Source organism: Mandrillus leucophaeus, unplaced genomic scaffold (genome assembly GCF_000951045.1).
Source record: "Mandrillus leucophaeus isolate KB7577 unplaced genomic scaffold, Mleu.le_1.0 Scaffold561, whole genome shotgun sequence".
In the NCBI taxonomy this organism is placed as follows: domain Eukaryota; kingdom Metazoa; phylum Chordata; class Mammalia; order Primates; family Cercopithecidae; genus Mandrillus; species Mandrillus leucophaeus.
The window spans coordinates 155,869-179,368 of NW_012106042.1; the positions used below are offsets into that span (position 1 = coordinate 155,869).

Sequence of the window (23,500 nt, forward strand, 5' to 3'; positions counted from 1 at the left end):
TACACTCTTGCAGTTATTTTTAAATGCACAATTAAATTATTTTGACCATAGTCTCCCTATTGTGCTATCAAATACGAGATCTTATTCATTCTCTCCAACTACTTTTTGTACCCATTAAACATCCCCACCCCCAACCCATAACCCCTGCTACCCTTCCCAGTCTTTTAGTAACCATCATTCTACTTTCTATCTCCATGAGTTCAATTGTTTTGATTTTTAGTTCCCACAAATCAGTGAGAACATGTGAACTTTGTCTTTCTGTGTCTGGCTTATTTCACTTAACAAAATGACCTCCAGTTCCATCCATGTTGTTACAAATGACAGGATCTCATTCTTTTTTGTGTCTGAATAGTACTCCCTTTTGTATATGTACCATATTTTCTTGATCTATTCATCTACTGATGGACACTTAGGTTGCTTCCAAATCTTGGCTATTGTGAATACTGATGAAATAAACGCAGGAGTGCAGATATCTCATCAATGTACTGATTTCCTTTCTTTTGGGTATATACCTAGCAGTGGGATTGCTGGATCGTATGGCAGCTCTATTTTTAGCTTTTTCTCAGGAACCTCCAAACTGTTCACCATAGTAGTTGTACTAATTTACATTCTTACCAACAATACATGAGGGTTCCCTTTTCTCCACATCCTTGCCAGCATTTGTTATTGCCTGCCTTTTGGATAAAAGCCATTTTAACTGGGGTGAGATGATACTTCATTGTAGTTTTGATTTGCATTTTTCTGATGATCAATGATGTTGAGCATCTTTTCATATGTCTGTTTGTCATTTGTATGTCTTCTTTTGAGAAATGTCTATTCAGACTATTTGCCCATTTTTAAAGCAGACTATTAGATTTTTTTTCCTATAGAATTGTTTGAGCTCCTTATACATTCTGGTTATTAATCCCTTATCAGATGGATAGTTGGCAAATATTTTCTCCAATTTCACCTTTCCAATTTGCTTTAAATGCCGAATGACTGACTGTAGAATGGTTGATGCTGAGTTCTTTGGCAGTTTCTCGTGTAGTTGTGAGAGGATCAGCTTCAACGATAGCTCTCAATTGGTCATTGTCAACTTTCCACGGCTGGCCAGTATGCTCCTCATCTTCAAGGCTCTCGTTTCCCTTACAAAACTTCTTCAAACAACACTGCACTGTACGTTTGTTAGCAGTTACTGGGCCAAATGCCAGGCCTATAATTGGGGACCTCAAGAACCTGCTTTGTGCTCTACCCCACTGTGGCCAACCTGGTACCTACGCTGCAAGACAAAGTCCCCTTTACTCTTCCATCTCCTTTTCTTGAGCATAAGGAGTCTCTCCATATACCCACCACAGCTGGGCATGTGTTTGGTCACACCTGGAACCAGAATGTCTCAGAGTCTCACTCAAGGCCCATGGCCATGTACTACCTGGTCACTGTGCTGATTGTTCAGGGCCCAAGGGCTCTTTAGTCAGTATGTGATAAATCCTGCCAAAACTGGGTCCTTCCCTTCAAAGTAGCAGGTTCCCTTCTGATGCAAGGTGTGTGTCAAAATGTCATCCAGGAGCTAGGGCCTGGAATGGGAGTCTGATGCCTCTGCCTGGTGCCCTATCCTACTGTGGCTGAGCTGGTATCCAACTTGCAAGATAAAGTCCTCTTTACTCTTTCGTCTCCTCTCAAGTGGAAGGAAGGATTCTCTCCCAGAGTTGTACTATCTGGAGTTGGAAGAGGGGTGGCACAAGCACTCCTTTGCCCACCCTAGCTGATATCTCACTAGGTCGCATGTACCCCAAGTCCATTGGTTTTGAGTCCAGCACAACACAAGGATTTGCCCAGGAATTGCAGTCCTTGTGGCCTAGACTGCTTTTTGAGTCTATTTAGTACCCAAAGCACTTTAAGCCCGTGGTGGTGAAGTTTGCTGGAACTTATGCTTCTCTGAGCCTTCATATGGGAGCTTGAACTGGAACTCAAGGGTAACAGAAATCATGGACATAAACCAGGAAGGAAGTAGTATGCAGACATCAGCAAAAGTATCCCTTCTGTAGCCAATGTAGTAAAAAAAATTTGTAAATAAAAAACATGCTGTAGATAGAGTTTAACCGGGAAAAAATGAGGGAGAAATATTTACAAAAGTTTTTTTTACTACTTTGGCTACAGAAGTAGAACTGACAAGCAGGGGGGAATACCCTTTTTAAAAATTACTCTCTAGCAGAAAAACAGATTCTTCAGATCATTTATGAATGAAATTAGAATCTCTCTAAAAATATTTCTTGGAGATACATACTCTTTGTAAGATTTAAATTTTGGCACTGGTGTGATATGAAATTAAACACATTTACTGCAGATGAATTTTACTGGCATGGCCAGTGGCAAAAGGAAGACTCATGTATAAAGATTCAATTTTTCAACCCAGCCCCATCACTTGACTCACATCTCCCTCCAGGCCAAGCCTATCTTAGGGTACTCTTTGCAATTGGAGGCTGTGGCAGACCTCAGACAGTGGCACTCTGATTACAGGGTTCCTGGAGGGGTGCTACCTCACATTGCTCTGTAAGTAGCCATTTTTCCTCTTTGACTATGACCTCCATCCCCTTTATTCTTCTTGAGCAGCATGGAGTTTCATGGTTAGCCCTGGCTCTAGCCACTTTCTTTCACTTCCTTTTTCCAGAGTATGGCTGACATTTTGTGGTTGCTAACTCAAGGTACCCTGTTTGTTTTGTTTTCTGAATGACAGGCATGGAAAATCCAATAAGTAAAAAGAGTTTGAGTACTACTCTCTGTGAGTTTTCTCCTTCATTTACTCTTGCCCTATCATTACCAACATTCTTCCACTAAGTGTCTCTGATAGAGGTGAACATATGTGGGACATTATCATCCACTGACAGATTAGGGCAAGGGAATTCTAAGTCCACACCACTCCTTAAAGGCTCAGAGAAGCCTGATCAAATTCAGCCATACTCACGCAGAGATAGTCTTTTCTCGAGGTTCTGGAGGAAGTCCCACTGTCAAATGTTTCTGGTGGGAGAGAAGGTCTGTGCAGGCCTAACAAGAGATAGCATAATATTATCGTTTCTCTAACACCTCAGGTTTCCACAGCATTTCTCTTTTCAGCTTAGAAACCTTTGCTCCTCCTTAACATAATGACACACTGAATTCTCTTCCTCAGAAAATACCATGAAGATCAGAAAACAAGGATTTCTAGGAAGAAACAATGAAGTCTTTTCATCTATCTCCTACAAGGCAGGAATTTTTTTGTTTGGTTGGTTTATGGATTTTCTTTCTTTTTAAAAAATTTGTTTAAATGTTTAAGTTTTTAATTTTTATGGACAAATAAGTTATACATATTTATGCAGTACATGTGATAGTTTCATACAAGCATACAACATGTAATGATCAAACCTGGGTAATTGAGACATCCATCACCTCAAATATTTATCATTTCTTTGTGATGGCAAGATTCCAAATCTACTCTTCTAGTTATTTTGAGATTTACAACAAATTATTGTTAACTATAGTCACCCTATTGTGACACTAAACACTAGATCTTATTCCTTCAATCTAATTGTATTTTCGTGCCCATTAAACAATCTTTCTTTGTCCCCCACTCCCGACTACCCTTCCCAGCTTCTGGTATCAATCATTCTACTCTCTACCTCTATGAGATCAACTTTTTAAGCTCGCACATATGAGTGAGAACATGTGGTATTTGTCTTTCTGTGCCTGGGTTATTTCACCTAACATAGTGCTCTCCAGTTCCATTCATGTTACTGTAAATGACAGGGTTTCACTCTTTTTAATGCAGAATAATATCCAATTGTGTATATATACCACATTTTCTTCATCTATTCATTTTCTGATGGACATTTAGGTTTATTCCATACCTTTGCTATTGGGAATAGTGCCACAATAAACATGGGAATTGTAGATTATCTCTCGCATATACTGATTTCCTTTCTTTTTGATATATACCCAGTAGTTGGACTGCTGGATCCCATGGTAGTTCTACTTTTAGTTTTTTGATGAACCTCCATACTGTTTTCCGTAAGTGGCTATACTAAGTTCCATTCCCACTAATGGTGTATGGACGTTTCCCTTTCTAGGAGGTAGGAACCTAGGGTAAATTCATTCTTAAGATATAGAATTCTTAATATCATTATAAAGATGTTATGGTTTATAACATTTTATAAATCTACAATTATTACTTGTCATTCACAAACAAAAAGAATTGAATATTAAATTTTATGTGGAAAAGACATCTCAAATGGTTAGAGGCTACGGTTGTTTTAAAAAACAATTATAGAAATCAATTTTTAAAAAGCACTGTTATTTAGATTTGGTATAAATTCAAGAATTTATAGTACCTCATCAAGTGCTTCCACTTTCTTCCTTAAGATCCCAGAAATGTATCGAATCAGGCCCCAGTGACGAATTTCTCCCACTTTGCCATACAGCTCGGTAAGAAGCTCTCTGACTGTAGCACTCCCTTCATTATACAATTCAGTGTTCCAGTCAGGTCCTCTAGAATTTTAAAGACGGGACTACATCAGTTATAAGTAAAGCCTCTGGCAATCATCTTTTCTTTCAGTGTTATAATGAATATGCCTGTTTTTGATAAGTCTCTCTCACTAGGAAATCAATGCAATTTACCAAGAATTCTTATAAAACTATGATTAACAGTCAGCCCTGAAAGCCAGTACCTAGACAAGAATAAGTCTTAGTTTCAGCTGTGCTTTTGACAAAATGCATTCTTTTACCCTATTCATGGGCTTCAATATAGTTGAAATTAAAGACAAAGATTTAACAAAAGAATTATTTCAAAAACCACTGTAAGGAAAGTCATATGACAAATTACAAATGAGGAAAAAATGTTTGCAATTCATAGGATAATTTCCCTTACATATAAAGAACTCCAACATGTAGATTACAAAAATTAACAAAAGAAAACCTGGCAAAACAAATATTGCTGGCAAAACAAACAGATGGCTTTTAAAGATAGGAAAAGGTGCTCAACCTCACTCATAGAGAAACTTTAACTTAGCACTATGCCAAGATAACATTTTTAACCTATCAGATTGTCAAAAGCCCCTAAATTTGATAACACTGTTTTGGTGAGGCTTTGAGAAAACAGGCACCATCAATATGCTGCTGATCAGAATAAAAATTGGACAATTCCTCTGGAGAGCTATTTGTAAATATATATCAATAATGAAAATATTTAAAATCAGCCTGGCAATTCCTAACATGGTTAAATACAGAATACCATAGAATCCAGCATTTCCACTACTAGTTATATAGCCAATAGAAATAAAAACATATGTCCACATTAACTTGTACATGAATGTTTATACCAGCATTATTCATAATAGCCAAAAAGTAGAAAGAACCCAAATGTCCATCATCTGATGAATGGATAAATAAAATGTGTTATATTTATACAGGTTATAATATCTGGAAATAAAAGAATGAAGTACTGATACATGTTACAACACAGATGAACCTTGAAAATATTATGTTAAATGAAAGAAGCCTGTCATAAAGGACCACATATTGCAAGACTCAATTTACATAAAATGTCCCAAGCAAACAAATCTATACAGACAGAATGTAGATTAGTGGCTGCCTAGGGCTGGGGGGATGGAGGGATTGGGGGTTGACGCATAAAGGAAGTGGGGTTTCTTTTTGGGGTAATGAAAATGTTCTAAAATGAATAGTGGTGAAGAATGCACAACAATGTGAATACATTAAAAACCATTTAATTGTACAGTTAAAAAATACCTATTTTTTGATCTATCAATTCAAGTTCTGGTTTACTTGCAGGATAAATTTCACACACGTGAAATGCTATGTGCCATGAGGCTATTTGCTATAGCATTTTTGTGACTGTGAATTCTGGCAACAATTCAAATGTTCATCAATAAGAGACTGGCTAAGTAAATTATGATATATTCAAATAATGGAATGGCAAACAATTATTAAGAAAATATGAAGTAGATCTAGACTGTGGTATTATATTTTCAACAATAGCTGCAACAATTTCCTATCTAACCTACTCTTCTTACAATGTGACTCTCACACTCCTCCCATGAAGAGATGGTTTCTGTGTTCCCTTCCCTTGAACCCAGGCATGCTTGTGATTAAGGCAAAAGTGACTTACATAATTTCTGAGGCTAGGCTATACAAAGTAATACAGCTCCCAGCTGGGACACTTACTAGTAGAACCTAGTCATCATGCTGTGAAGATGTGGGGAGACATATGAGGAGGTCATCTGCGGTATACCAGCTGTATATAACCTCAGCTGAGGTTCTAGCCAACAGTCAGTACCAACCCCTAGACATATGAGTGAGCAAGCATTGTGAAGATTCCAGCCCCAGACATTGTTGACCAAAACTAAATGAGAGATCTCAGGTGAGAACTGCCTGGCTGAACACAGGCAAGTCCCAGAACTGTGAAAGATAATTTTAAAAATTTTAAATTTTTGTTATTTTAAGCTACTGAGTTTCAGAGTGATTTGTTATGAAGCAACAGATAATTGGAATATATATGTAGTGATTATCAAGATACATAGTTTTAGTGAAAGAAAGCAAGGTACAGAGCCGTGCATATACTATGCTACCTTTTGGATAAATAGGGGTAAAAGTATCCACATATATGTCTGTGTTTACCTACGTAACCATAAATGTCCATGGGAGGACACACACACACACACACACACACACACACACAGACACACACACACACACACACGACGACTGCTCATGAGAAGGGGAACTGGGTATCTGGGGGAACAGAGATGGGAGAAAGACATTTTACTCTTTCACTGTATATTCTTTTGTACTTGAAAATTTTTGAACCATGGGAATATATCTATTCAATATATTAAATTAAAAAAGCGAAATAAAATGTGCTATAGGAAGTCATTAATGGATGAAAAAATCAGTGAGCGAAAGTTTGAAGAGTAACAGTATATTTACATAGTCTTAAAGTACATCTCTACAAGATACTTTTTTAATTTCAAAAGGTGACATAATAACTTTATGGTGTAGGTACATGGAAGAATCTACCTTAACCAAATGATCAAACCAAGTGATCAAAGTTTATAGTATCAGCAATGGGACTAATCAACACTATGATATGACACATGGAAAAGAACTTGGCATTATGTTAGTAATGTATAATCTGAATTTAATCATGAGGAAATATCACATAAACTGAAATTGAGGGACATTCTGCAAAATAACTGGTTTGTATTTTCACAAATGTTAATAACATGAAAAATGAAGACTCAGGAACTGTTTCAGATAAATGGAGACTCAAGACACATGAGAACTCAATAAAATGCATGATTTTAGATGTTCTTTTGCTATAAAGACACTATTGGGCTATATGACAAATCTTAACAGTATCTGTAGATAGTTAATAGTATTGGTTTAATGTTAAACAATTCCCTGACATTGGCAATTATACTGTGCTTATGTAGGAGAGTTCCTAATTTTTTGGAAATGAACACTGAATTATTTAGGGTTAGATGGGGATCATGTCTGCCACTTATTCTCAAATGGTTCAGAAAAAAATAATATATGTGTGTGTGATTGAGTATAGATGATGGTATCAATGTGAAACAGAGAGAGATTAAAAGCTCAGTGGAAACATCTGATGAATGTGGATGAGGGCTATCCAGAATTTTTATTGTACTATCCTCACAACTTTTCTCTAAGTCTGACATTGTCAAATTTTAAAGATATGAAAAAAGTGCTATGAGATCTCAGAATCAGTGGAAGTTTATTTTTACTACTAGAGATTGGAGAAAGTTTCATGTGGGTGACAGATGACCTAGGCCTTGACAGAGAGATATGCAAAAGGTAGAAATGGAGTGTGGTTAAGGAGAGTATTCTAGGCAGAGGAAAAAATAAGAATCAAGGTATGAAGGTAGACATGTAGAGGCTGTGTTTTGAGTATGATAAATAGACTGTTTTGGTGACAGCATTCACATTGTAAGGGAAGAGTAATGGTAAATAAAGGTTGAAAGTCAAATCATAGAGGATTTAGATTTGGCCAATGATTCCCTATGGTAGTGCTAATACTGTAGCGGGAGGCAGGGGATGAGGAGGAATTGAAGATAATGACACAATTTCAAGTCTGGGTTACTTGAAGGAATGATGATAACAAGAATAGAGTCAGGAAAGACAATAGCAGTAGGTTTGTGGTAAAGACAGTGAATTTGATTTTAGACATGTTCAATAGGAAGATAAATATTTGAAAATAAATTCTACTCCAAATAAGACTATGTCACAACCTATTATAATAAAAATGTCGAAGATCAAAGACAAAGAGAGAATCCTGAAAGCAGTGAGAAAAAAGAAGCAAATAACATACAAGGGAATCTTTTTTGCTTTTTATACTTTAAGTTCTAGGGTACATGTGCACAACGTGCAGGTTTGTTACATATGTATACATGTGCCATGTTGGTGTGCTGCACCCATTAACTCGTCATTTACATTAGGTATATCTCCTAATGCTATCCCTCCCCACTCCCCCCACCCCACAACAGGCCAAAGTGTGTGATGACAAGGGAATCTTAATAAGCCTAACAGCAGACTTCTCAGCAGAAATCTTATACGCCAGGAGACAGTGAGATGAGGTATTCAACATGCTGAAGGGAAAAAACTGCCGGCCAAGAATACTTCAGAAATGAAGAAGATATAGACTTTTCCAGACAAACAAAAGCTGAGGAAATACATAACCATCAGACCTGTTTTACAAGAAATGCTAAAGGGAGTTCTTCGAGATGAAAGAAAAAGACATTAATGAGTAATATGAAAACATCTGAAAATATATGTCACTGAGTACACAGTCATATGAATACTCTATTAATCTAATGATGGTGTGTAAATTACATCTTTAGTATGAAGGTTAAAAGACAAAACTATTAAAAACAGTAACTACAATAATTTGTTAAGGGATATGCAATATAAAAATTATAAATTGTGACATCAAAAACTCAAAATGTTGGGAGGTGGAGTTAAAGAGTTTTTTTCTTCTCTTTTATTGTAATCACAGTTAAATTGTTAAGACTTTTTGTAAGCCTCATGGTAAGCACAATGCAAAAACATATAATAGATATGGTAAAAATAAAAAGCAAAAAATCAAAACAATTATGAAGGAAAATCACTTAGCTATAAAGACAGATAGCAAGAAAGAAATAAAAAAGAAAGGAAGGAAGGAAAGAAGGAGGGGGGAAGGAAGGAAAGAAGGAGGGGGGAAGGAAGGAAAGAAGGAGGGGGGAAGGACGGAAGGACTCTACAAAACAACTGGAAAACAATTAATTACATGGCAGTAGTAAGTCCTTACCTACCAATAATTACCTTTAATGTGAATTGATTAAGTTATCCCATTAAAAAGCAGAGTAGCTTAATGAATAAAAAAAGCAAGAACCAACTATATGCTGCTTAAAAGAGACTCGCTCCACCTGTAAGGACACACATGGACTAAAAGTGAGTGGATGGAAAAAAGATATTCCATGCAAATGGAAACCAAAAGACAACAGACGTAACTCTACTTGGATAAAACAGACTTTCAGGGCCAGGTGCTGTGGCTCACACCTGTAACTCCCAGCATTCTGGGAGGCTGAGGCAGGAGGATGCTTTGAGCCCAATAGTTTGAGACCAGCCTGGGCAACATGGCCAGATGCCAGCTCTGCAAAAATAAATAAATAAATAAAATAAATAAATAAAAATTAGCTGGGCATGGTGGCATGCACCTGTGGTCCCAGCTACTCAGGAAACTGAAGTGGGAGAATCACTTGAGCCCAGGAGTTTGAGACTGCAGTGAGCCATATTCATGGCACTACACTCCAGCCTGGCTGACAGAGCAAGACTGTCTTAAAAACATAGACTTTAAGTAAAAAACTAAAAAGTGATATAGAAGGTCACTATATAATGATAAGGGGGGTCGGTTAAGCAAGAGGATTTAACTATTGTAAATGTATATGCACCCAACATTGGAGCACCTAAGTATATAAAGCAAATATTAACGTACCTAAAGGGAGAGATAGATCACAATACAATAATAGTAGGGGCCTTCAACAGCCCATTTTCAGTAATGGACAGATCACATAGACAGAAAATCAACAAACATTGGATTTAAACTGTACACTAGACCAAATGGACCTAATTGATATTTACAGAACATTCCATCCAAAAGCTACAGAATGCACATTATTCTCAACTTTACATGGAACATTCTGCAGGGTAGATTATATATTAGGCCACAAACAAGTATTAACGAATTGAAGAAGATCAAAATCATATCAAGTATCTTTTCTGATCACAATGATATAAAATTAGAAATCAATAACAGGAGAAACCACAGAAACTGTACAAATACAAGGAAATTAAACATGCTCCTAAACAACCAAGGGGGTCACTGAACAAATTAAGAGGGAAATTACAAAATTTTCTTTAGGCAAATGAAAAGGAAATGCAACATACCAAAAGATATGGGATACAGAAAATGCTATTCTAAGAGAGATGTTTATAGCAATGAATGCATATATCAAACAGTATAAAGATCTCAAATAAACAACATAATGTTACACCTAAAGGAACTAGAAAAACAAGAACAAACCAAACCCAAAATTAGTAAAAGGAAAGAAACAATAAACATCAGAGTGGAAATAAACAAAATAGAGACTAAAAAAGCAATACAAATGATTAACAAAATGAGGAGCTGATTTTTTTTTTTTGAAAAGATAAACAAAATCAACAAAGCTTTGGCTAGACAAAGAGAAAAAGAAAGAACACCCAAATAAATAAAATGAGAGATGAAAAGGAGATATATAGCCTGGGCAACATAGTAAGACCTCATTTCTATATATAATTAAAAAAACATTTAGCCGGGCATGGTGGCACACACCTGTGGTACCAGCTACTCAGGAGGCTGAGGTGGGAGGATCACTTGAGACTGGGCAGTGAAGGCTGCAGTGAGCCGTGATCATGCCACTGCACTCCAGCCTGGGCAACAGAGCAAGACCTCGCCTCAAAATTAAAAAAAGAAGATGAGATATAACTGATACCACAGAAATACAAAGAATTGTTAGAAACTGTTATGAACAATTACATGCCAGCAAGTAGGAAAACCTAGAAGAAATGGATACATTTGTGAACACATACAATCTACCAAGATTGAAGTATGAAGAAATAGAAAATCTGAATAGATCAATAACAAAGGAGATTGAATCAGTAATAAAGTCTTCCCTCAGAGGGAAGCCCAGGACCAGATGGTTTCACTGCTGAACTGTACCAAATGTTTAGAGAACTAATACTAATTATTTTCAAACTATTCAAAAAAAAAAAGGAAAAGGGGAGAGTTCTTCCAAACTCATTTTATAAGGCCAGCATTACCCTGATACCAAAACCAAACAAGGACACAACAAAAAAAGAAAGCTAAAAGCCAGTGAGAATGTTCATCCTGTAATGATTATAAAACCCCCAATTTAGTCTCCTTTCCCTGGGCTCTCAAGCTTTTTTGGGAGCAAGCTGGGAACCTTCTTTGCTCTTCCCAGAAAGCCTCATTATGTGAGTAATAAATATTCCACATCTTCTTGGTATGTGTATGTCACCATTATCTCAAAATCCAAACCAAGTTTAGGGGAAGAAAGTCCATCCTGCTTCTTCATGGTGAGTAGAATATAGAAAAGGAGGCAGAACAGATTATTTTTGTGTGGGCTTGTGGGGTCCAGGAGAGAGGAGTTCAATTTGGACATATCGAGTTTGTACTAATACAAACTACCTAGCAGGATGCCTGACACATAGCAAACAAAAATGTTAGCTTCTTTTTCCTATAAACCTTTATATTCTTACATTTCTTGAGTTAAAACCTTATCTGTACATTCGACCAAATAATAGAGGCTTAAAAATAGCCTAATGACAATAATACTTATCAGTTATTGATCACCCACCACGTACCAGGCATTGTATTAGAGACTTCGTGGATATTATATCTTAATCTTTACAATAACTCTATGAGGTATATATAATTCAAATTCTATAAATGAGGACAACTGAGGGTTTGAAGTCACATGATGTGTAGGTTGTTAAACTATATTCAAATCCAGATCGGCGAAACTCCAGAAGCTGTACTCTATTTATTATGTTGTAATTCCTCTGATTATGAACATTAAACTAGATTGATGATATCTACCACTTACTTCATAGTATACAGCATATAGAGGATATCAGCTTGTTCCTGTAAGCTTGAGGTCTCCTTGAACTGTAAAACCAGTGCTTTAAAGTCAACCTCCCCAGACTGGTCTCTAGGAAGATGTATTTCTACACGAACAGAGGGAACCTTTAGTTTGAGAAATGATGAAAAGAAATTAAGTTCACAAGTGCTCAACTTAAATAATGTCCTAGAATGAGTCATCTTTTTACCTCTAAACCTTTTCCAAAGGAATTCTTTAAATATTAATGAAAGGCAAAGCAAAAACAATGAAACCTTCCAGATGTATAATACAGCAATCTAGTTTTCCCAAAGTCTGACCAGACAAACTTGCCCAATGTAAAAGTTCACCAGGATAGCATTTTGCGTACCACTAGTTACTACTAACAAGAACCATAATGACTAGTTCTATTATTTCCCATAAAGATGGCAGTTTTTCAAAAAGCCGATAGAAATACCTCTTGCGCAAATTTACCTGGTTCTCCTGTCGGGAATGAGATGAATCAAGTAAATTGAATGAAGGCCGGGAAGCCTGAAATAACTTCATAGGAAGATACATGTGAACATCTGCAAAAGTATGACATTTGTGGGAAATATTAGATAATTAGGAGACTAATAGAAATGCACAATTGACTCCAACAATTAAGTCACATGTGAGTCAATTCTTTATAGAACAAGAATGAGAAATTTCTTCTTTCTTGGTAATATCAAAGAAAACAAATATGAATACCAGATAATTTAAATCATGTGCAATTAATAAGTATATTTTGAATTGAATTTCTAGAATTATAGCACTAGCTGGACATGTAAGATATTAAATTTACTAATGTAATTAATCCACAATGGTGCGTTCACTGATACTTTGATGGAATACGACATATAATAGAAAGAACTCAGTTGCATTTTATATTTTCCGAACTTTTCTAGGTGAATATCTGGCTGTTAGTGGTTAAATTTCCCTAACAATACGTGAATGGATAATCCTATCTAGGGAATAAAAAAAATGTAGTTGAGATATTCCTAAGATTGTTTACTTACAGTTCATTGTTGAAATACTTACCATTACCTCTAAGGAAAGATTTGTAATTTTCACCACTTTACAGATACAGAAAGAGAGATACAGAGCTCAAATAACTGTTCAAGCAAGTAAGTAGCAGAGCTGGGAATTAAGCTCAAGTTTTCTGGTTCACAACTGAGAAGTATAACTTAATACATTTCATCTCTTCATATAAGCCCTTTCTCAAGGAAGCATACTCAAAGGGTATGCTAAGCTTTTCCCTATTATAAATGTTAAATGATTCCCAAAGTTCATGTTTAATATCTTTGGTTAGTAATGGTCAATAAAGTTTTAGACAGCAATGCATGCATCTCAGTCATTCTCATCATCTGTAGAATGTTAACATTCAGGTCTTCTAGGTGTGGCCAAGGGAGCCCTTCTGTCCTGTCGTATCCAGCTACTATCGAGACATTGAACACTCTTTGGAACCATGACTACTCCTGGCAATGTGTGGCAGAAGACACCCTCCACTGTAAATACAACTGAAGGAGGGTAGTGGCCATGGGGAGGAGAATGGCAAAGTTTTAAAGAATGAGTATTATATTTGACAAAACAGATCTACATTGCTGGAACAACAATAAAATTCCATAGAAGTAATTTTCCCAAAGGAAAAGCCCTTTCTACCATTTTTAACTTTAATGTTATAGTTGAATATGCTCCATGTCTCTTGTTCTGCCTCTTCTTACCATGTTACCAGTTAAACCAGACTACATAGCACTACCTGCAGCATAACTATACACAATTCACGAATTTTACAAATATTTGAGTGTCTAATGTGTTCTAGGTGCTGTCTGAGATGCTGGGGATAAAGCAGTGAACAAAACTTAAGTTCCTGCTTACATTGTAATCAATGCCCGCCCCCATCCTGGGCTTCACGTCATCCTGTGCCTGACTCTGGTGAGTCACAGCATTACTCACTCTGTACATGCAGTTCCTTGGCCTTGGTCACCAAGGACATTAAGTCGCAGGTTGTTTGCACAGCAGCTCGGAACCGATCTAGCCCTCCCTTCTGTGAGGTAGAGGCTAGTTTAGGATGGGGAGCAGTGTGCGCCAAAAGGTGATCTAAATAACGAGCAACTTCATCACCACAGCGAGCTGCAAGGTTAGTGGGGGAAGGGGGAAGAGAAAAGAATGAAAATATTTTAGTTACTTTATAATCTACCCCAGCAAAGAGAATGATTGGCTCCTGTGCTCACAACATAGCACCAGAAGTAGGTTGTTTTTAGCTCATGGAGGAAAAGCTTGTGATCATGATATAACCTCATTACTTTAAGATCCAGCGACCATGGCCATTTACCAGAACCCACCTCTTCTTCAACTTGCTGAGACAAAGGTCAGGGTTCTTGAAAGCAGTATGAGCTTATTTTATACTGGAGCAAGCATTTAACAATCTGTGTATTTGCGTGTGTGCATGTGATGGTAATGGTGACAGGGATGGAGGAGGAGCAGAACAGGGAGCTTCAGGTGGCACTAATCTGAGGGGACTTTTGTGAGGAAGGGCCAGGAAAGGGCAAAAATCTTCCTAGTCACCTCATTTGTTTATTCACCAAATATTGTTGGCTGCTGTGTACCAGGCAGTGTACTAGGTACTGACATTTCAGTGGTGAAGAGGATGGATATGGTCCCTATCTTCTTGGACTCCCCTTCCCCCATACACCTTCTATAACATTATCTCTGAGTATGGGTAATGGAAAGAAAAACAACATATATCCTGTGGAAGCTTAGTACTTTAGACTTTACATGAATATTCACAATGTTTATAGTTAGAAAAGTACACTATTCAGATCAATACCAAAGTCTGCTATATCAGTCATGAGTCATCTGGTTTTTGATGATATTTACTGATCTCTCCAGATGTCTTTCTGTGTTCTGACGTGACTAAGGCAAACTAGTAGAGCTGTAAGAATGGAGTTCATATTCAGTGACATCCTAATGACAAAGACTGTAACCTTGAATATAATCTAGAAACTTGAGTGGAGGATTATGAAGAATATGGAGAGAAGCTCTTTACCCACAGAAGGGCTGGCAAGCAATAAATACATTCATTTTGAGACCACTGATGAGTAAACCCGGAAGTAGGAAAGTGGCTCAGAATGCCATGATGTCAAATTCAGTAATATGTATCATTAGAAATATATATTTTAGTAATCCAATGGAATGAGTACTACAGATAAAAATCACAACTACCTATAGAATAGCAAACAATCTCAATATATGATCTTCTCATTTAATTTTCAAAGTATTTTATGCCAAGACATCATGACTTTGGTTGTTATTGATAACAGTAAATAGCCTTGTATTTAATGTACTTTTCCAACAAAGAAATTCAACTGTTTTAGATCCTACAAAAACAAATACAGAATAAATGAAGTGGTGCTTAGTGAGTAAATATCAGGCCCAAAAAAGAAAATAGTCCTTCTGACTGCTAATGTGTTGCCCTATTGTATGAGATTGTGCTGGCTGACCTCACTGAGGACCGAAAATTTATTTTTTTTCTTTTCTCCAACATACCACTCTTAAGATAAAGAAATTGGCTGCCTTAAGTTACAGGCTAACAGTCAAATACCCAGACAATGAAAGCAGGCAAATCATGTTTTAGAGGGCTAGACAAATAATTCTTTCTCATTGGCCCTTCTTTGTATGAGATTCAAGCAACATAATGCCTGCTCTGCCTAAGTCAGTATTTTAATACTGTAGGGTCGTGTTGCTCAGTCACTTTCAATTCACGCCCCTGCAGTGCTTTCTCACTATATCACCTTTGTATTCCTAGAAGCCAGTTAGAGTTTGACTTAGTTGTATTTGCCTAATTTGTACTACGAAAATAACAGGCATACTGAATAGCCTTTTTCAAACTACACAGACCTCCGCACAGACTCTGATATGCTCCTCTAATATTATATAAAAGGACTCTAATTAAATTTCATATTTTTATGCTTTTTAATGTCAAAAAGCCCTATTGTATATGTATTATTTTCCTACTTCACACTTGATTAAACATCTGTCACTCACCACTGCTTCTTCCCATGTCAAAATCACCAGTCACTTCAAATGCCTGGGAGAGGAATCTTCCCCAATCTTAGTAAGGGACAGTCCAACTCCATACTCCACAATTACCACCGGAATATTAGACCAGAAACCAAAGATAAGTAGAGGGAGGAAAAGTAAAGCCAAACAAAAGTAGAGATCTAGGTGTATTAAACAGGAGTGAGGACAGAACACTGTGAGACTGCTGGCAGCGTAAATTATTAAGGATGGTGCTAAACAATATTTTGTAGTTTTGTCCAGCCAGGCCAGTGCTTTATGAAGCCTCCTTACCACGACTGGTTGAATCATAATCATTCATCCAGTTGGCAGATTCCAGGTAATCATAGTTGTCATCATAATCTTCACTGTACAGCTTACCCTCAGGTCCAGGGTCCATGAAGCTCAAGTGTGTGCAACAAGATGTTGTTAAAAACTCTGACAATTTACCTGTTTGAACCCTAAAAATTACAGGAGGATAGAAAACAGAAAATCAGGGGTGATCCTTTTTAAACAACACAATGTTAGTGATAAAAGGACACCTAACATGTTTTGTTGGGGGATTACTAATGTGCATATATTAATATAAATTTTGTAAAAACAAAATTTTACAGCACTCCTAGGCATGGTATACATCTTAAATGGCTGGGGGACTGTATTAATAAAGGTTACAATTATGGATTAACAATCCACCAGCAGACCAGTTTTGCTCTCTTCTACTGCCATATATTACGTTGCTAACTATGCCAAATATCTGGTAAAAATTTGCATTGGTTACTGGAGAAGCCTGGAGAGAATGAAGATAAATCATCACAAACCCATCACATCATTAAAAAAAATACCCAAAGGCCATTGGAACATAAAGGATGGTACTTGACAATTTTGTAAATTATAGTAGACTGTAAGCCATATTGTCTCCTACTTATGAAGACAATTACAAAACCCAAAAGCAAAGTCAGCATTACCAAATTTCTAAAGAGGCCAACTTGAAGGGGCTATCAGTGACCACACCTTGGATAATTAAAATATTGAAATAATGACAGAAATGGATCATGGCATATTAAATAAAATAATAATCTATGAACAACAGTGATGACAGTAAGGAGAATAAAATAATATAAAATAATAATCTATGAATCTGTGCTGATACTAAACTACAAAATAAAAGGGAGGAAGGGAAAGCTCTTTTTTAACATAAGAATTTCCACCAATAAATGTACCCAGAATGATAGAAATACAATTTAATAACTCCATTAGTAATAAGTAAATTCATGCAAGGATCAATGGAAGCTAATATGATTTGATCAAACACCGTTGGAGAGAGGATATGCAGCAACCTGGCAGATACCAGGTTCAACACCTTAAACAAGTGATCAAGGTTATCATCACCCAATAACGTCACAAACAAATCTCATGTGCCTCCTGATATGATGCACTGAAAGGGACTGTAGTAAATTCTTACAATTGTATGTTTCCCTGGCATCTATTTTGAATATAAGCTTAACTTTCTCATACCAGAAGCAGAGTTCAGTCATCTTTGACAGTTTCCAGTTGTACACCTCCCTCAGTTCCTCACTGTGGTCAGTCCACATATCTGCCTTACACAACTTCCTCTTGGTAACCACCTCCCTAAGGGACAGCTAAATATGATCTATTCGGCTAGCCTTACTGATCCTCACATCCTACATGAACTATGCCAATATGCCACAGTGACCACCTCTCAAGTCACAGTGTGACCTCCAGGAAGTCATGCCTGCTTGCTTTAAACCCATCAATTAAAACTCCCCAAGGAATATCTGTTTGGATAATGCCCTGGACCTCAATAAAGGCACTGGCCCATGGGTCTCTCTTTTTCTCTCTCCACATACTCCCTGACATCAGTGTGTGTGGCCTCCAGGTATTCTGTGTACCCCACCCGCAGGACCTGTAAGTAATAAAATCTTTATTTCCATCTTGTGCCTCTCCTAACCATTGAAAAGGTGCTCTCCATCTTAAAGATCCTAATTTAAAACAAGGACCCAACATCACACAGGTAGTATTCCTGCCAAAAACATATAGCCTAAATCTAATCATGAGAAACAACCAGACAAATCCAAACTGTGAGATATTCTGCAAAATAACTGACTTGCATTCTTCAAAAATGTAATGAAAACTGTCACGAAAGATTGACAAAAGGCTGGAGAACCCTTCTAGATTCAAAGATACCAAAGAGATATAACAACTAAGTGCTAACATGTGATCTCTGATTGGATCCTGGATTGGTGGGAAAACAGCATGATAAAACATTATTGGGATAATTGGGTAACTTTTTATTTTTCCTTCGACTTTATTTATTTCCAACTTTCATTTTAGGCTCAGGGGTACATGTGCAGATTTGTTACATGGGTAAATTGCGTGTCACAGGGGTTTGGTGTACAAATTATTTCGTCACCCATAGTAAGCATAGTATCCAATTGGTAGTTTTGTAGTCCTCACCTACCTCTTGCCCTCCACCCTCAGGAAGGTCCTGGTGTCTACTGTTTCCTTCTTTGTGTCCACGTCTACTCAATGTTTAGTTCCCACTTATAAGTGAGAACATGTGGTATGTGGTATTTGGTTTTCTGTTCCAGCGTTAATTTGCTTAGGATAATGGCCTCTATATGCATTCATGTTGCTGCAAAGGACATGATTTTGTTCTTTTTTATGGCAGTGTAGTATTCCATGGTGCATTACGTGCCACATTTCCTTTAACAAGTCCACCATAGATGGGCATCTAGGTTGATGCCCATCTTTGTCTTTGCTATTGTGTCTAGTGCTGTGATGAACATATGCACGTAAGTGTCTCTATGGTATAATGATTTATATTCTTTTGGATATATATCCAGTAATGGGATGGCTGGGTAGAATGGTAGTTCTATTTTAAGTTGTTTGAGAAATCTCGAAACTGTTTTCCATGGTCTCCCAGGCTGGAGTGCAGTGGTGCAATCCTGGCTCACTGCAACTTCCGCCTCCCAGGTTCAAGTGATTCTCATGTCTCAGCCTCCCGAGTAGCTAGGATTACAGGTATGCACCAGCATGCCTGGCTAACTTTTATATTTTTTGTAGAGACAGGTTTTTGCCATGTTGGCCAGACTAATCTTGAACTCCTGGCTTCAAGTGATCTGCCCGCCTTGGCCTCCCAATCTAAGTGTGATGATTATATTACAGTTATATGTAAGAATGCACTTGTTCTTAGACAAAAACAACAACAACAACAACAACTTAAGTATTTAGGGTTGAAGAGTTATGATGTCTATGGCTAATTATTTTAGCAAAAAAGCATGTGTGTATATGTGTGTACATATATGTGTATACATATACATAACACATAGTATATGTAGTATGTACATGTGTGTGTATATGCATACATATGTATATGGGAGGACGTAGGGAGGAAGAGAGAAAGGAAGGGGGGACGGCAGGAAGGGAGGGAAGGGAAGAAATAGAGAATGCACAGTGGGACAAAATGCTAATAATAGGTGAATCTTGAAAAAGGGTACATGGGTGTTCAGCAGTATTCTTGCAAATTTCTGTAAGCTGGAAATTTTTCAAAATAAAAACTTGGGGGAAAAAGAAAAGAAAAGCAGCTAGAATCAAATAATCTAATAGGCATTAGAAAAACAAAACAAAACAGGTTTTCTGATCCTTTGAGATCTAGGCAAAGAACAGGGTAGGAAAAACTTCCAACCTTCCTCTACAACATTAAATTCCTTGATTCAGTCTATCAAAAGTTAGCCCCTCTGAGTAGGATGGGATTATGTTATTGAAGATACAGTTAGTCCCCACTTACTCCTACAGGATATGTTCCAAAACCCCCCTTGTGGATTCTTGAAACTGCAGATAGTACTGAACTTTATATATATATATATATATGTATACACACACACACACTGTGTTTTTTCTTATACATACATACCTATGATATAGTTTAATTTATAAATTAAGCATAGTAAGAGCTTAAAATAATGAAACAGAACAATTATAACAATATACTATATTAAAAGTTATATGAATGCAGTCTCTTTTTCTCTCTCAAAATATCCTATTGTACTGTACTCACCTATTTGCAAACTACAGGTTGACCATGGGTAACTGAAATATCGGAAAGTGAAATTGTAGATAAGGAGGGACTATCATACACAGAAAGGCACCACAGGTATGCCACTACTGTACCCAGCCCCCTAATTTCATTTCATTTCACTAAAGAGTGTATAGAGGTCACTTACCTTGCCCCACCAAAATAGCCATCTTGCATTTTTCGGAGTGCTGCCAGGATACTTGAATTCAAGCTTGTTCCATCTTCATCTTGAAATGAACAGAATTTTAAAACAATCTTTGTGGTTTTAACTCTGAAGTAGGGGGAAATCTTGTAATAATTTCAAATCAACATTCTGGTGGTTACAGTAAATGAGACACTCCTCATTGACCACCCTGATTTTAACAATTCATCTGAGAGCCAACAACACTGAAGAATGGGCAAATGGTAAGAGATGATGACTGATAGACAGATTTCCTCAAAGGCATTATCTTATTTGTCAGCATTATCTTATTTGTCAGAAGTACTTAGCACAGTGCCTGATGGCAGAACACTGAATGACTACTGAATGCTGATAATACCAGTAGCCACTACTTGTTGAATGTTATGTGCCAAGCACTGTGCTAAACGTTTTATAGACATTATCTCATATAAAGAACCTTGGCATATATGTCTGTGTATAGGCATAAAAATATCTAGAAAGCTAACAATTATCTGATTTTATGTGGAAGGAATCATACTACACATACTCTTTCACGATCTGCTTTCTAACTTAACCTTTGTAATAGCTAAAAATAATTCCTAGTAAATTTAGACTGTTTTATATTATAATCAACACTGTAATGTTGTACCAACATCTTGATGCACTTATTCTATTATATCCTTAGGTTAAATTCTTACAAGTAGAACTATTAGGGCAAATGAAACACTAAGTAAATTTACAGAGATTGCCAAATTGCCCACTATAAGGGTTGTGCCAATTATATTTCCATCAACAGTATAGAAAGTGACTTTTTCCTACACTTTTAACAACGGGCAATGATCTTTTAAATTTTTCTTAATCTGACAGGTAAAACAAGAAGATATTGCTTTAATTTTATTGCCAATAAGATTATGCATATTTTCATGTATTTACTAAAAATCTGTATTTCTTTTATGACTTGCCTGATCATGTCCTTTTCCCATTTTTCCATTAGGTAGTTTATCTTTTTTCAGTTGACTTTCAAGAGTTCTTTGTTTTTTGGGGATATTACCCTTTTCATTCTTATATATATGACAAATACTTTATCTAGTTTATTGTTTATTATTTTTCTTTCAACCTCATCCACAGTACTTTTGATATAAAAGATTTATTTTAATTTTCATGTTTTTAAATCTGACAGTGTTTTATTTTTGTGTCTTGCAAAGGACAGCTCTCTTCAACCTAAGATAACAAAAATATTCTCTCATATATATATATTTTTTGTTTTTGTTTTTGTTTTTTGAGATGGAGTCTGGCTCTGTTGTTCAGGCTGGAGTGCAGTGGTGCAATCTTAGCTCACTGCAACCTCTGCCTCCCGGGTTCAAGTGATTCTTCTGCCTCAGCCTCCTGAGTAGCTGGGACTACAGGCACGTGCCACCACACCTGGCTAATTTTTGTATCTTTAGTAGAGATGAGGTTTCATGATGTTGGCCAGGGTGGTCTCAAACTCCTGACCTCAAGTGATCCGCCCGCCTTGACCTCCCAAAGTGCTGGGATTATAGGCTTGAGCCACCCCGCCCAATCTCCCATATTTTTTTCTAAGACTCTCACAGGTTTATTTTTTACGGTTAGTTCTTTAATCTATTTAGAATGTATTTTTGCAAAGAAAAGTAAAGTAGCAAGCCTAAATGAATTATTTTCCCAAATGTATTTATATTTACATTTTGTCTGTATTTGAAATTCTATCTTTATTATTACTTTAATTACAATAGATCTTTCACTTTCTTTTAAAAATTTGGTTATTCATTTACATTTTCTCTTCCATATGAAATCGAGGTTCAGCTTGTTCGTAAAAATTTATGTTTTTGTTATTATTGGGAATTGCCTGAATTGATATAATGAGAGTGAGTAATTTCTCAATATTAACTATTTACATCTAGGAACATGGTGTATCTCTCTACTAATTAAAATATTTTATTGTCTTCAATAGTTTTATAGTTTTCCTCATACACTTTTATAAATGTTTCTATTCAGCTTATACTTGTATTCTTACTTTTCTAGGAAATCTGTCAATTTTATCTAGATGTACAAAATTGTAGTTGGTATTCTTTTATAGTGTTTAAAGTCTCCTCTATTTCTGTTGCTATATCTCCTTTGTCATTCCTAACATTTTTATTATTTTTTTCTTTACTCTGAATTCTACTTCACCAGATATTAATGTAGCTACTTCTGCTTTTTAAAATTAATGTTTACATGGTATATCTTTTTCCTTCCTTTTCTTTTCAGTCTACGTATATTGTTATTTTTGAACTGATGTATTTAGGCTATTTAAATTTAAAGTAATTATTGATACGTTAGGATTAAGTCTGCCATTTTATTGTTTTCTATTTGTACCTCTGTTCTTCATTTCTCTATTTTCTTCTTCCTGCCTTCTTGTGGGTTACTTTTAAATTTTTTCAAATGTCATTTTGATTTACCTATACTGGGTTTGACTGTTATCTCCTTCTATAAGTTTTTTAATGGTTACTCTAGGCATTGTCTTATATATACAAACATGATACATATATCACTATTTACTAGTATCAGCGTTATACCAATTAAAGTTATGTATAGAATCTTATCTCCCATTAAGGTCCTTACTTTTGCCCATTTATAATATACTTGCCTTGAATATTTCTTCTACATACTTTAAGAATTACATTAAGCAATGCTTGTCAAGCATAATTTAGAAAACTGAAGTGGAAGGAGTTTGAGACCAGCCTGGCAAACATGGCGAAACCCCGTCTCTACTAAAAAAATATAAAAAATTAGCTGGGCATGGTGGTGCACCCCTGTAATCCCAGCTACTGGGGAGGCTGAGGCAGGAGAATCACTGGAACCCAGAAGGTGGAGGTTGCAGTGAGCTGAGATCGCGCCATTGCACTCCAGGCTGGGTGACAGAGAGAGACTCTGTATCAAAAGAAAGAAAAGTAAATAAAAGAAAGAAAAGAA

At 36.5% G+C, this 23,500-nt stretch overlaps 1 protein-coding gene across 5 annotated transcripts in view; it reads right to left on the reverse strand.

Annotated features, from left to right (window-relative positions):
- PHKA1 (phosphorylase kinase, alpha 1 (muscle)) overlaps positions 1–23,500 on the reverse strand; it is a 129,923-nt gene that overhangs the window by 27,210 nt on the left and 79,213 nt on the right. For 3 of the 5 annotated variants that reach the window (XM_011998217.1, XM_011998216.1, XM_011998215.1), the window contains exons 17-23: positions 20,519–20,597; positions 16,569–16,735; positions 14,172–14,348; positions 12,672–12,763; positions 12,186–12,325; positions 4,341–4,497; positions 2,942–3,021 (exon numbers count right to left, since the gene is read on the reverse strand). In XM_011998217.1, the coding sequence (XP_011853607.1) occupies positions 2,942–3,021; positions 4,341–4,497; positions 12,186–12,325; positions 12,672–12,763; positions 14,172–14,348; positions 16,569–16,735; positions 20,519–20,597 (892 nt within the window). The remainder of the gene's footprint in view (positions 1–2,941; positions 3,022–4,340; positions 4,498–12,185; positions 12,326–12,671; positions 12,764–14,171; positions 14,349–16,568; positions 16,736–20,518; positions 20,598–23,500) is intronic. The other 2 variants (XM_011998219.1, XM_011998218.1) reach the window with 1 other exon arrangement.